Raw genomic sequence first — 14,243 nt, 5'->3', positions numbered from 1 at the left:
GTCCAGGTGTCTTTTGAATGCTACTATCGTACCTGCCTCAACTACCTTCTCTCACAGCTCGTTCAATACACCCATACCGTGTGGAAACATTGCCCCTCAGGTTCCTATTAAACCTTTTCCCTCTCGCGTATCTTCCCAGTTGCATATCTTCTGTGCCAATGCTGACCGCTGGTGTGTTGTGTTGTGTTGAACAGGAGTGCGCGGGGGAGCCATTGTACATGCTTTTCTGCGCCATCAAGCAGCAGATGGAGAAGGGGCCCATCGACTCGATTACAGGCGAGGCCCGCTACTCTCTGAGCGAGGACAAACTCATCAGGCAGCAGATCGACTACAAGACCCTGGTAAGCAAGGAAACCAACCGAGGACAGGAAAATAAGGGGGGAGGGGAGGGGATGGGGATGGGGATGGGGATGGGGTTGTGGCACAGGTGACTGGGATGGCTTGGAGGATGAGTGAGTTAGTTTGTGCCGATCACAAGTCAGCGACGGCAAGGCGGTACAGCGGTAGAGTTGCTGCCTCACAGCGCCAGAGACCTGACTTTGAATCTGACTGCAGGTGCTGTCTGTGCAGAGTTTGTACGTTCTCCCTGTGACCTGCGTGGGTTTTTTTTCTGGCTGATCCGGTTTCCTCCTGCACTCCAAAGACCTACAGGTTTGAAGGTTAATTGGCTTTGGTAAAATTGTAAATTGTGCAGGATAGTGTTAGTGTTAGTGTTAGTTAGTGGGCGGCACGGTAGCGCAGCGGTAGAGTTGCTGCTTTACAGTGAATGCAGCGCCGGAGACTCAGGTTCGATCCTGACTACGGGTGCTGCACTGTAAGGAGTTTGTACGTTCTCCCCGTGACCTGCGTGGGTTTACTCCGAGATCTTCGGTTTCCTCCCACACTCCAAAGACGTACAGGTATGTAGGTTAATTGGCTGGGTAAATGTAAAAATTGTCCCTAGTGGGTGTAGGATAGTGTTAATGTACGGGGATCATTGGGCGGCACGGACTTGGAGGGCCGAAAAGGCCTGTTTCCGGCTGTATGTATATGATATAATATGATATGTACGGGGATCGCTGGTCGGCGTGGACTCGGTGGGCCGAAGGGCCTGTTTCCGCATTGTATCTTTAAACTAAACACAGGGGACAGGATACGCTAGTCAAGATCAGATGGGTTGTTAAACTAATGTGTGTTAATTATCAGATGCGCAGAAATAAAACTCTTCCAAGGAAGAGGTGTCACTTGCGATATGGCACATGTGACTCGCCCAATGAACTCCCATCCTTTGCTAAAAACGCCAGGGTAAATAGTGGCGTGGTATTTTTTTGACATCCACCCTTCCCTGTGGTAAATTCTTTGGGGGAAGGGGCATGTCATCTCTGAGGTCTTTCCCTAATTGATGGGCCAAATGGCCTGTTTTGCACGCCGTATCTCAAACAAAGTTTTAAAAACATTATAAACACAAAATGCTGCAGTAACTCAGCAGGTCAGGCAGCATCTCTGGAGAGAAGGAATGGGTGACGTTTCGGGTCGAGACCCTTCTTCAGACTGAAGAATGTGAAGAGTTCCTTCTCTCCGGAGATGCTGCCTGACCCGCTGAGTTACTCCAGCATTTTGTGGCCGTCTTCAGTGAAAACCAGCAACTGCGGTTCCTTCCTGCACGAAAAACATTATTGCAGAGAGCCACCTTTTTGGTCGCGGATCAATGCGTCAACTTATTGTTTCTGGGAAGGCAAACAAGTGAAGAGGAATTGAAAGTTTCTGAAGTTGTCGGCGCACGGAACTGCAGATGCTGGTTTACCAAAATAGGTACCAAAGTGCTGGAGCAACTCAGCGTGTCAGGAAGCATTTCTGGAAGACATGGATAGGCGACGTTTCGGGACGGGGCCCTTCTTAGAATTTACTATGGAGGTGGGTTCTGACCAGAAACATTGCCTGTCCATGTTGTCCAGAGCTGCTGCAGGGTTGAGAGGGAGAGATAGATCATAGAGACATCGCAAATAGGTGCAGGAAGATTGTTCCCGATGTTGGGGAAGTCCAGAACCAGGGGTCACAGCTTAAGGATAAGGGGGAAGTCTTTTATGACCGAGATGAGAAAACATTTCTTCACACAGAGAGTGGTGAGTCTTTGGAATTCTCTGCCACAGAAGGTAGTTGAGGCCAGTTCATTGGCTATATTTAAGAGGGAGTTAGATGTGGCCCTTGTGGCTAAAGGGATCAGGGGGTATGGAGAGAAGGCAGGTACAGGTTACTGAGCTGGATGATCATATTGAATGGCGGTGCAGGCTCGAAGGGCCGAATGGCCTACTCCTGCACCTATTTTCTATGTTTCTATGTTTAGGAGTAGGTTATTCGGCCCTTCGAGCCAGCAAACAAGCCAGCCATTCAATATGATCACGGCTGATCATCCAAAATCAGAAACACATTCCTGCTTTCTCCACATATCCCTCGATTCCGTGAGCCCAAAGAGCTAAATCTAACTCTCCCTTGAACACAACGGCCACGATTGAATTGTGGGGTAGACTTGATGGGGCCAATGGCCTAAATCTGCTCCTATCACTTGTGAACTTATGCTGCCTGATCCGCTGAGTTACTCCGGCACTGTTAAAGTGCCTCTCGTGAGGTTGTGTTGAGTGTGTGTGTGGCTGGGAAGGGTTGCAGCGCTGGGCTGTAATGTGGCCAAACGTAGGAGGAGAGGGAGACAGCTGATGCGATGCCCAGATCACATCCTCTATTGTACAAACTAAAGACTCCGCGCGGTGAATTAAGCATTGCTTCGGCGAGGACTGTAGCTAGCTCAGGGTCTTGTAAACAATCTGTTAATGTATTTGTAGCTTGTATTAATAATTAAAGCTGAAGAAACATGACAGATTAAGGGATACAGTAATCCCTGAATGATCACGCTCTCAGGCTGATTACACTTCAAATCTAACAGGTAATTGGAGTGTCAGAAAGTTGCCCGATATAATACCTGCCCTCTCTGGAGCCGCTGAGAAGGTCGGGGTAGTAACAAGGGTTGGAGATCTTCCTTGGGCTTCAACACGCACTTCCATTATTCTATCTTCCAACACCCTCACACTGTGATACACACAAAATGCTGGAGTGGCTCAGCGGGACCGGCAACATCTCTGGAGAGAAGGAACGGGTGACGTTTCAGGTCGAGAGCCTTCTTCAGCCTGAAGGCCCGTCTTCTGTATCCTTCTCTCCAGAGACGCTGCCTGGCCCGCTGAGTTATCCCAGCATTTTGTGTCTACCTTCGGTTTAAACCAGCATCTCAATAGTCAGTTGATTCCTGCACTCTCACACCATTGTGAGTCTGCAACACTGCAACATGCTCATCACACAGGCCAGTTGGAAAACAATTGGACTCCCTTATCGCACTATCAGATATCTCTTGGCTCACAATCAGGCAGTCAGCTTTCCACCCACATTGTCTCAATAACTAGTCTCGTTTTTTAAATTTAGAGATACAGCGCAGAAACAGGCCCTTCGGCCCACCGAGTCTGCGCCGACCAGCGATCCCCGCACACTAACACTATCCTGCACGCTTTTTCGCATTTATAACGAAGCCAATTAACCTACAAACCTGTACGCCTTTGGAGTGTGGATCAACTGAAGCTAGCTAGAGCATTTGGAGAACTGAAGATCTCAGGGAAAACTCACGCGGTCACGAAGAGAACGTACAAACTCCGTACAGACAGCGCCCGTAGTCGGGATTGAACTCGGGTCTCGGGCTCCGTGAGGCAGCGAGTCTACCGCTGCGCCATCTTGAAGGGTCGATAGCACTGAATGGGGCCGTGGCAGTGGAAGAGATCAGGGCTGATGAACAAGTTCAGTGAGATGCCAGCAACAAGCTGGGTCACTGTGCCTTTAAGATCCTTGATGGCTTTTTCATGCACTAATAAGTAAGACAACTGTAGGAATTATCTGGAATTACAGATGGAAGATTGAGATAACCTGATGGCAGAATTTACTGCTCTGTTACCCTGAGGCGTTCGGGATGAGCAAACCACTCGGTTTAACTTGTTTCTGCAAGGCTCGTAATGGAAAAAAGTGTCTCTGGCAATTTGTTCAACTCAAGAAATCTCGCTTCTGTGTGCTTTTGAATCAGGGGAGAGATAATGGCAGAAAACGCCTGAAATAACCTGTTTTCGCTTGAAAGAAACTTTTTTAAAAAAGTTGCAAATGTTGCAAAAGTTCAGGCAGCATCTGATTGAGGAAGATAGACACAAAATTGCTGGAGTAACTCAGCGGGACGGGCAGCATCTCTGGAGAAAAAAGAAGGGGTGACGTTTCGGGTCGAGACCCTTCTTCAGCCTGAGAGTCAAGGGGAGAGGGAAATTAGAGATATGAAGAGGTCGAAATGAATGAAAGGTAGGCAAAAGGATGAAGGGTATGAGGAAGGACAGGAGAACATTCTGGGGCTGTATACTGTGGAACTCTGCAAAACCACAGGCCCCCTCCAGGCTCGGACTAAATTTCTTGGCATGCAGGAGGATGAGGGGTGATCTTACAGAGGTGTGCAAAATCATGAGAGGAACAGATCGAGTAGACATACGGACGCTTGTGCCCAGAGGTGAGGAATCGAGAACCAGACGACACAGGTTGAAAGGGAAGGGGGGAAAGATTTAATAGGAAACCCGAGGGGTAACTTTTTTACGCAAAGGATGGTGCGTGTATGGAACGGACTGCCGGAGGAGATAGTTGAGGCAGGCACGGTCACAATGTTTATGAAACATTTAGACAGGTATAGGACAGATGTTGAGGGCTATGGGCCAAGCGCAGGCAGGTGGGACTAGTGTACATGGGATATGTTGGTCGGCGTGGGCAAGTTGGGCTGAAGGGCCTGCTTCCATGTGGTATCACTCTATGACTCTATGACTTGACTACTCACTGAGGCTTTTCCCTGGTGGCATCAAGGCCATCCACCCAGCAACTGATGCTGCCCTGGCCTGGATGTCTACCCTCGGCCTACAACTTTAGGCTGTGCGCGCCATACGCAAGAAGAAGACTCTACGACTGTCAGTGCAATGGGTGGAACAGCATCCAAGGTCACACAGGTTGTTGTGATTCATTGCAACCTGCTTCGACGGCTGCACTGCAGTCAATTTGCAGCTCTTGCATTTTCCATCTCCCTTTCATGAACCTCCATCCAACTAGGATGCTGACTAACCCTACCTCTCGTGAGGCCCTGTTCCCCCACCACCTCTGTGTTCACTGAGCCACACTGGTTCATGGCCCGACATTGCTTTGGCCTGGAGATCCCTCCCTCAACCCTGCCAACTCTCTCCTCTCCTTGCCCCGTAAAGATGCTCATTCTTGCGAATGTTTTTCTTAGTTACATCGAACAGTGAACAGTAGGGCACAAGAGTGCCCTCTCTTTTCACACAGAGAGTGGTGAATCTGTGCAATTCTCTGCCACAGAAGGTAGTCGAGGCCAGTTCATTGGCTATATTTAAGAGGGAGTTAGATGTGGCCCTTGTGGCTAAAGGGATCAGGGGGTATGGAGAGAAGGCAGGTACGGGATACTGAGTTGGATGATCAGCCATGATCATATTAAATGGCGGTGCAGGCTCGAAGGGCCGAATGGCCTACTCCTGCACCTATTTTCTATGTTTCTATGTTTCTAAGAACAGACCCAAACCTGTAGGTGAGAGCTGGAGTAACTCAGCGGGACAGGCAGCATCTCTGGGGAGAAGGAATGGCTGACGTTTCGGGAGGAGACCCTTCTTCAGACTGGCCGCCAGGGCAAAAAGAAGGGCCTCGACCCGAAGCGTCACCCATCCCTTCTCTCCAGAGGTGCTGCCTGTCCCGCTGAGTTACTCCAGCCTTTTTGTGTCAGTCTTCGGTTGAAAGCCGCACCTGCAGTTCCTCCCTGAACACAGTGGGCAACAGCGTTGAGGTATCGGTGCGTGGGCAAGACTTGGTCTCGATCCCGCAGTGTTAAATGACAGCAGGCTGCCCGCACTGAATGTGACCTTGACAGTGTCCCATCGGTCAGACTGAATAATCTGAGATCAGGATGCTATTCTTCACGGCAGCGCTGTTTAAAATGAACATCTCAGACAGCCTGTGTGGAGTGTGATGCTCGCCACACACAGCAGCATTTAATTGAAAGCTGCAGCCTTTACAATTGAAGAGACAGGCTCTATGGAATCCACACATTGAATTGATAAAACTTGACAAAGGCTCATAGATTTGAGTTGATCGCTGCCACCGCACAAAAGGGGATGATGAACGCTCATCTTATTGACGTCCAATTGCACCAATTGCCAGTGTGATGGAGGCACCAGTTTGAGCAAAATAATCTCGCTCGCTGCATCTCCTCCAAAGCCGGGCTTTGGACGAAACATCAAGTGGCTCCTAATTAAAGAACAAGAGGGGAACTGGCGGAGATTTGCTCGGTGACTTTGTAGGGTCTGTCGCAGACGCTGAAAAGAGCACTTGACGCAAGGAACTGCAGATGCAAGAGAGAGTTAGATATAGTTCTTGGGGCTAAGGGAAAACGGCAAAGTGCTGGAGTAACTCTGTGGGTCAGGCAGCATCAACATCAGTCTGAAGAAGGGTCTCGACCCGAAACGTCACCCATTCCTTCTCTCCCGAGATGCTGCCTGACCTGCTGAGTTACTCCAGCATTTTGTGAATAAATGGATAGGTGACGTTTCACAGAGTGCTGGAGTAACTCAGCGGGTCAGGCAGCATCTCTGGAGAACATGGATAGGTGACGTTTCACAGAGTGCTGGAGTAACTCAGCGGGTCAGGCAGCATCTCTGGAGAACATGGATAGGCGACGTTTCAGGTTTCAGAGATACAGAGTGGAATAAGGCCCATCGGCCCACCAAAGAAATCACCCATACACCAGTTCCAGAAGGGTCTCTACCCGAAACGTCACCCATTCCTTCTCTCCAGAGGTGCTGTCTGTCCCGCTGAGTTTCTCCAGCATTTTGTGTCTACCCACTAGTTCTATCCTGCACTCGAGGGACAATTTGCAGAAGCCAATTGACCCTCAAACCTGCATGTCTTTGGTATGTGGGAGGAAACCGGGGTACCTGGAGAAAACCCACGCAGTCACCAAAGAGAACATTAAAAAATTCAGGCAGCACCCGCGGTCAAGGTCGAACCCGGGTACAATGATTACAATAGGTAGAGAAAAGGGGAGGATATAGATTGTATATTCTCAATAGAGAATAGTTTCGTTTAGTTCAGTTTAGTTCATTGTCACGTGTACCGAGGTACAGTGAAAAGCTTTTGTTGCATGCTTATCCAGTCAGCGGAAAGACAATGCATGATTACATTCGAGCCATTTACAGTGCATGATAAGGGAATAATGTTTAGTGAAAGTTAAAGCCAGCTAACTCTGATCCAGGACAGTCCAATGAGGTAGATAGCAGTTCAGCACTGCTCTCTGGTTGCGGTAGGATGGTTCAGTTGCCTGATCACAGCTTGGAAGAAACTGTCCCTGAATCTGGGCCTGTGCGTTTTCACACTTCTGCACCTTTTGCCCGATGGGGGAAGGAAGGGTAGAAGAGGGAGTGGCCGGGGAATAGTTCTCAGCACTGTTGCACATCAGTTCCATAGACAAAGTCCAATGTCCACCATGGGGTAGAGGTGAATCGGACAGTACCCTAGCTTATGGAAGGACTGTTCAGAAGCCTGATGGCGGAGGGGAAGAATCTGTTCTGGAGACTGGTGATGCACGCATTCAAGCTCCTGCACCTTCTATGCAATGGCCGACGAGGGCTTGGTTTATACGGTATCACCCAAGCAGACCAGGGAACACCGGCAACATCAGCCCAGACTTCCATGCTCGAGTTTGGCTCGTGAACTCATGACCTTGTAGGCAAGTGCGGAGAGAGACATGACCTTGTAGGCAAGTGCGGAGGGAGATGGGGCGGGGAGCGAGGTAATGAAGTCAGGCGTAGGCCAGCCGAACAAAAGGCAAGAGGATAAATGTCTGCCAAACGATTGAAGAGCCCAGGCCTTGAGCATGGGAGACTAATCAGGAAGGAATTAAACGTGGAGGCCCTGCACTAAATCAACCACCCAGCCCTTTTGTGCTGCTCCATTAGTTCCAGAGCCTGTTTAAATTCCCGGCCTTGCTCCGTGGGCTTTTGTTTTTGCTCTGCCAGCTCCCTTTTGTTTCGTTAAAGGCAACTCTATAAATTTGTCAGGTGAAGGCAGCTTGCGCAGATACACAAAGCAGCAGGCTCGCAAAAGTTTCATCTGTTCCTCAATTTACAGCCACCAGATCGTTTACAAAGGAACTGGAGCCTTTGCACTTTCCACCAAGGCGTCTGTGTTGGCACACGGAGGCCTGCATCTTCTGTTTCCATCGCCCTTTGTGATGCAGATTGGCTGGGAGGGGGAGGAGGGGTTTGGAGGTGTGAGGGGGGGGGGGGGGGGGGGGGGGGTGTTGGAAAGGATGAGGGAATGGGGGATCTGTTATCTCTCAGGTAATGATGTGCCATTCTTTGCTGTTGATAATCTAATTAACACCTGACTGGGTAACACATTCAAGATGCTGGAGTAACTCAGTGGAACAGGCTGCATTCCTTCCCTCCAGAGATGCTGCCTGTCCTGCTGAGTTACTCCAGCATTTTTTTTGTCTATCTGCGATGTCAACCAGCATCATCATTTCCCTCCTACATATACTGGGTAATACATTCTGTTGACAAATGGTGGTTTACATTTAGATAGACACAAAACTTGCATTCATAGCAAGAGGATTTGAGTATAGGAGCAGGGAGGTTCTGCTGCAGTTGTACAGGGCCTTGGTGAGACCGCACCTGGAGTATTGTGTACAGTTTTGGTCTCCTAATCTGAGGAAAGACATTCTAGCCTTAGAGGGAGTACAGAGAAGGTTCACCAGATTGATCCCTGGGATGGCAGGACTTTCATATGGAGAAAGACTGGATAGACTCGGCTTGTACTCGCTGGAATTTAGAAGACTGAGGGGGGATCTTATTGAAACATATAAAATTCTTAAGGAGAGGCTAGATGCGGGAAGATTGTTCCCGATGTTGGGGAAGTCCAGAACCAGGGGTCGCAGCTTAAGGATAAGGGGGAAGTCTTTTAGGACCGAGATGAGAAAACATTTCTTCACACAGAGAGTGGTGAGTCTGTGGAATTCTCTGCCACAGAAGGTAGTTGAGGCCAGTTCATTGGCTATATTTAAGAGAGAGTTAGATGTGGCCCTTGTGGCTAAAGGGATCAGGGGGTATGGAGAGAAGGCAGGTACAGGTTACTAAGCTGAATGATCAGCCATGATCATATTGAATGGCGGTGCATGCTCGAAGGGCCGAATGGCCTACTCCTGCACCTATTTTCTATGTTTCTATGTTTCTAAAACGCTGTGGTAACCTTCGGGTGGCACGTTGGCGCAGCGGTAGAGTTGCTGCCTTACAGCACCAGAGATCCGGGTTCGATCCTGACTGTGGGTGCTGTCTGTACGGAGTTTGTACGTTCTCCCTGTGATCGGCGTGTTTTTTCCTGGGAGCTCCAGTTTCCTCTCACTTTCCTCCAAAGACATCCAGGTTCCAAAGACATACAGGGTTGCAGGTTAATTGGCTTGGTATTGGCTGGTGTGTGTCGGATAGTGTCTCTGAGGATCCTTCATTGCTTCTATTCTGGGGCTGTAGAGAGCATCCTGTCCGGCAACATTACAGTCTGGTTTGGGAACAGCTCTGCCCAGGACAGGATGGCCCTGCGGAGAGTAGTGCGTTCGGCAGAACGCACCATGGGAACTACACTCGTCCCCCTGCAGGACCTATACATCAGGAGGTGCAGATCCAGAGCAAACAAGATTATGGGGGACCCCTGCCACCCCAGTAACGGACTGTTCCAGCTGCTACGATCAGGCAAACACCTCCGCTGTCATGCTGTGAAAACAGAGAGGATGAGACGGAGTTTCTTCCCACAGGCCATCAGGACTGTCAACCTTTATAACTCCAGAGACTAAATTTTTGTCTACACTATAGTAACTTTATTAACTTTATTTATATGTTGTAACTGTAATTATTTTTTGTGCACAATCCGCAGGCATTGCCACTTTCATTTCACTGCACATCGTGTATGTGTATGTGACAAATAAACTTGACTTGACTTGACTTGGGATAGTGTTAAAGTGTGGGGATCGCCATTCGGCACAGACTCGGTGGGCTAAAGGTCCTGTTTCAACGCTGTATCTCTAAACTAAACTAAACTGGAGAAAAGGAATAGGTGACGTTTCAGGTCGAGACCCTTCGTCAGACTTGGTTCACATTTCATCCCTTTGAAAACGAATGGCAGTTATGCCACCGATTGATTAGCAGGTTGCAGGCCAAAGTAAAGGTGGGGGCCGTGCAGCACCGAAACAGACCCCTTTGGCCCACCACACCCGTGTCCGCTGTCGACCGGAGACATCAGGAATCACAACAGCACTCTGTGTTCTCCAAGGTGGAGACACAAGAAAGTGCAGTTGCTGGAATCTTGATTAAAACACGAAGAACTCCAGATACTGGTTAATGCACAAAAGCACAAAGTGCTGGATTAACTCATCAGGTCAGGCGGCATCTGTGGAGGGAACGGATAGGGAGTGTTTCGGGTCGGGACTCTTCTCCACTGACCTGGCCTGACCTGAATTTCTCCCGCACTTTGTATCCTTTTGTGTGATATTGGGCATCGACAGCTCCTTGTTTCCAGACCTCTGCTGCCTGCTTTACAAGCGGCATTATGTTGAAGAGCGGGATTGCTTAAGGGTTTAGCTCGGTCCCGACTGGCAAGGAACATGTGCTCTTGCAGTGTTTAACCAGCGACCTGCTGTTCACAAGGCTTACCAGATGAGACTGGTTGCTCTGCCATGCGGTGCCACTTCACGCTGGCATGGCCAGTGCCACATGTCCGGCCACTGAGAAGCACTTGACTGAAGACTGGAAGCCGGCGCTGCTCGGTGAGAAGAGAGCTGGCAGCGTGTTCGTTACCCTGCCCGCGTCTCGAGCTTCCTGCCAACTCATTCAATGTGCTTCTGGGGAGGGGGGGGAGAGGAGCGGAGGAGAGAAAGTCGAAATCAGTGGAGGGAACCTGCTGCCGATGGAGATGATAATGGAACGGGAGATGAAACAGCCTCTGTTAATACCCTTAACGGCAGCCTGTCTATCTGCCCTGCCCTACCACAACAAAGGGTTAATCGGCTGTTCAAATGCACAGGTCAGGCATGTGTGTAGGTCAGGCACACACAGAAGGCAAACACAAAGACCTGCAGTAATTCAGCGGGTCAGGCAACATCTCTGGAGGAAAGGAATAGGTGACATTCCGGGTCATAGAAACATGAACAAATAGGTGCAGGAGTAGGACATTCGGCCCTTCGAGCCAGCACCGCCATTCAATATGATCATGGCTGATCATCCAGAATCAGTACCCCGTTCCTGCTTTCTCCCCACATCCCTTGATTCCGTTAGCCCTAAGAGCCACATCCAACTCTCTTCTGAATACATTGACACATGCAAGGGTCGAGACCCTTCTTCAGGCACACGTAGTGTGTGTGAATGGATTTAGACTTTATTTCTCTCAGTGGCTCACTTTGTGATCAACCATTAGAAGGATGAGGGGGATCTTATTGAAACATATAAGATAATTAGGGGATTGGACACATTAGAGGCAGGAAACATGTTCCCAATGTTGGGGGAGTCCAGAACAAGGGGCCACAGTTTAAGAATAAGGGGTAGGCCATTTAGAACGGAGATGAGGAAGAACTTTTTCAGTCAGAGAGTGGTGAAGGTGTGGAATTCTCTGCCTCAGAAGGCAGTGGAGGCCAGTTCGTTGGATGCTTTCAAGAGAGAGCTGGATAGAGCTCTTAAGGATAGCGGAGTGAGGGGGTATGGGGAGAAGGCAGGAACGGGGTACTGATTGAGAGTGATCAGCCATGATCGCATTGAATGGCGGTGCTGGCTCGAAGGGCTGAATGGCCTACTCCTGCACCTATTGTCTATTCTCTATTGTCTATTGTCTATTGACCATATTTTACTCATCTTTAGACTTTAGAGACACAGCGGGGAAACAGGCCTTTCGGCCCATCGATTCCGCGCCGACCAGTGATCACCCCGTACACTAACACTATCCTACACACTAGGGACAATTTATAATTTTTACCGAAGCCAATTGGCCTCCAAACCTGTACGTCTTTGAAGCGTGGCTGGGAGGAAACCGGAGCACCCGGAGAAAACCCACGCGGTCGCGGGGAGAACGCACAAACTCCGTACTGAACTTAGACTGCGTTTCACCATTCGTAGTCCATCTTCTAACAACTTTTACTTTGTGTCTCCTCAGGTTCTGAATTGTGTGAATCCAGATAACGAGAACAGTCCTGAGATTTCCACAAAGACTCTAAACTGTGACACGATCACCCAGGTCAAGGAGAAGATCTTGGATGCTATCTTCAAGAACCTACCTTGCTCTCATCGACCAAAAGCCGCTGATATGGACTTGGGTAAGATTCTTAAACCTCCAAGTCCAGCCACTGCCCTGCCTCCTGGCAAAGTCACTGTTTGTGGTCGCTCTGCTTACGCACGTATGATACTATTCAGCTGGGTAGCACGCAGTGCAATGTTTTTGCCCTTATCTCAATGCGCGTGACAATTATGTGCAGCAGAGTGGTGCAGCAGGTAGAGCCGCTGCCTCACAGCGCCAGAGAGCCGGGTTCGACGCCGACCTTGGGGTGCTGTCTGTGCGGAGTTTGCATGTTTTCTCTGAGGCCGCGTGGATTTCCTCTCACATGCCAATGGCATTATAGACAATAGACAATAGACAATAGGTGCAGGAGTAGGCCATTCAGCCCTTCGAGCCAGCACCGCCATTCAATTCGATCATGGCTGATCACTCTCAATCAGTACCCCGTTCCTGCTTTCTCCCCATACCCCCTCACTCCGCTATCCTTAAGAGCTCTATCCAGCTCTCTCTTGAAAGCATCCAACGAACTGGCCTCCACTGCCTTCTGAGGCAGAGAATTCCACACCTTCACCACTCTCTGACTGAAAAAGTTTTTCCTCATCTCCGTTCTAAATGGCCTACCCCTTATTCTTAAACTGTGGCCCCTTGTTCTGGACTCCCCCAACATTGGGAACATGTTTCCTGCCTCTAATGTGTCCAATCCCCTAATGATCTTATATGTTTCAATAAGATCCCCCCTCATCCTTCTAAATTCCAGTGTATACAAGCCCAATCGCTCCAGCCTTTCAACATACGACAGTCCCGCCATTCCGGGAATTAACCTAGTGAACCTACGCTGCACGCCCTCCATAGCAAGAAGATCCTTCCTCAAATTTGGAGACCAAAACTGCACACAGTACTCCAGGTGCGGTCTCACCAGGGCCCGGTACAACTGTAGAAGGACCTCTTTGCTCCTATACTCAACTCCTCTTGTTACGAAGGCCAACATTCCATTGGCTTTCTTCACTACCTGCTGTACCTGCATGCTTCCTTTCATTGACTGATGCACTAGGACACCCAGATCTCGTTGAACTCCCCCTCCTCCTAACTTGACACCATTCAGATAATAATCTGCCTTTCTATTCTTGCTTCCAAAGTGAATAACCTCACACTTATCTACATTAAACTGCATCTGCCATGTATCCGCCCACTCACACAGCCTGTCCAAGTCACCCTGCAGCCTTATTGCATCTTCCTCACAATTCACACTACCCCCCAGCTTAGTATCATCTGCAAATTTGCTAATGGTACTTTTAATCCCTTCGTCTAAGTCATTGCAGGTTTGGAGGATAATCGGCCTCTGTAAATTGCCCCCTAATGTGGAGGGAGTGGATGAGAAGGTGGGATAACGTAGAACTAGTATGAACAGGATTTGCCACGGAGAAGGAGCTGTAGGGCGGCACGTCGGTAACGTTGCTGCCTTACAGCGCTGGATTTTTTTTTTAGATTTAGCGATACAGCGCGGAAACAGGCCCTTCGGCCCACCGAGTCCGTGCCGCCCAACGATCCCCGCACATTAACACTATCCTACACCCACTAGGGCCAATTTTTACATTTACCCAGCCAATTAACCTACATACCTGTGCGTCTTTGGAGTGTGGGAGGAAACCGAAGATCTCGGAGAAAACCCACGCAGGTCACGGGGAGAACGTACAAACTCCGTACAGACGGCGCCCGTAGTCAGGATCGAACCTGAGTCTCCGGCGCTGCATTCGCTGTAAGGCAGCAACTCTACCCCTGCGCCACCGTGCCGCCCACATGGAGACCCAGGCTCGATCCTGACTACAGGTGGTGTCTGT

General features: G+C 49.5%; 1 protein-coding gene across 1 annotated transcript in view; it reads left to right on the top strand.

Moving 5' to 3' along the window:
* Nucleotides 1-14,243, top strand: part of plxna4 (plexin A4) — a 242,459-nt gene that overhangs the window by 190,278 nt on the left and 37,938 nt on the right. Inside the window, exons 21-22 of the mRNA XM_078419384.1 lie at nt 195-341; nt 12,286-12,445. Of these exons, the coding sequence (XP_078275510.1) occupies nt 195-341; nt 12,286-12,445 (307 nt within the window). The remainder of the gene's footprint in view (nt 1-194; nt 342-12,285; nt 12,446-14,243) is intronic.

This window comes from Rhinoraja longicauda, chromosome 23, assembly GCF_053455715.1.
Source record: "Rhinoraja longicauda isolate Sanriku21f chromosome 23, sRhiLon1.1, whole genome shotgun sequence".
NCBI lineage: Eukaryota > Metazoa > Chordata > Chondrichthyes > Rajiformes > Arhynchobatidae > Rhinoraja > Rhinoraja longicauda.
This window is presented reverse-complemented; position numbering and strand designations above follow the sequence as displayed.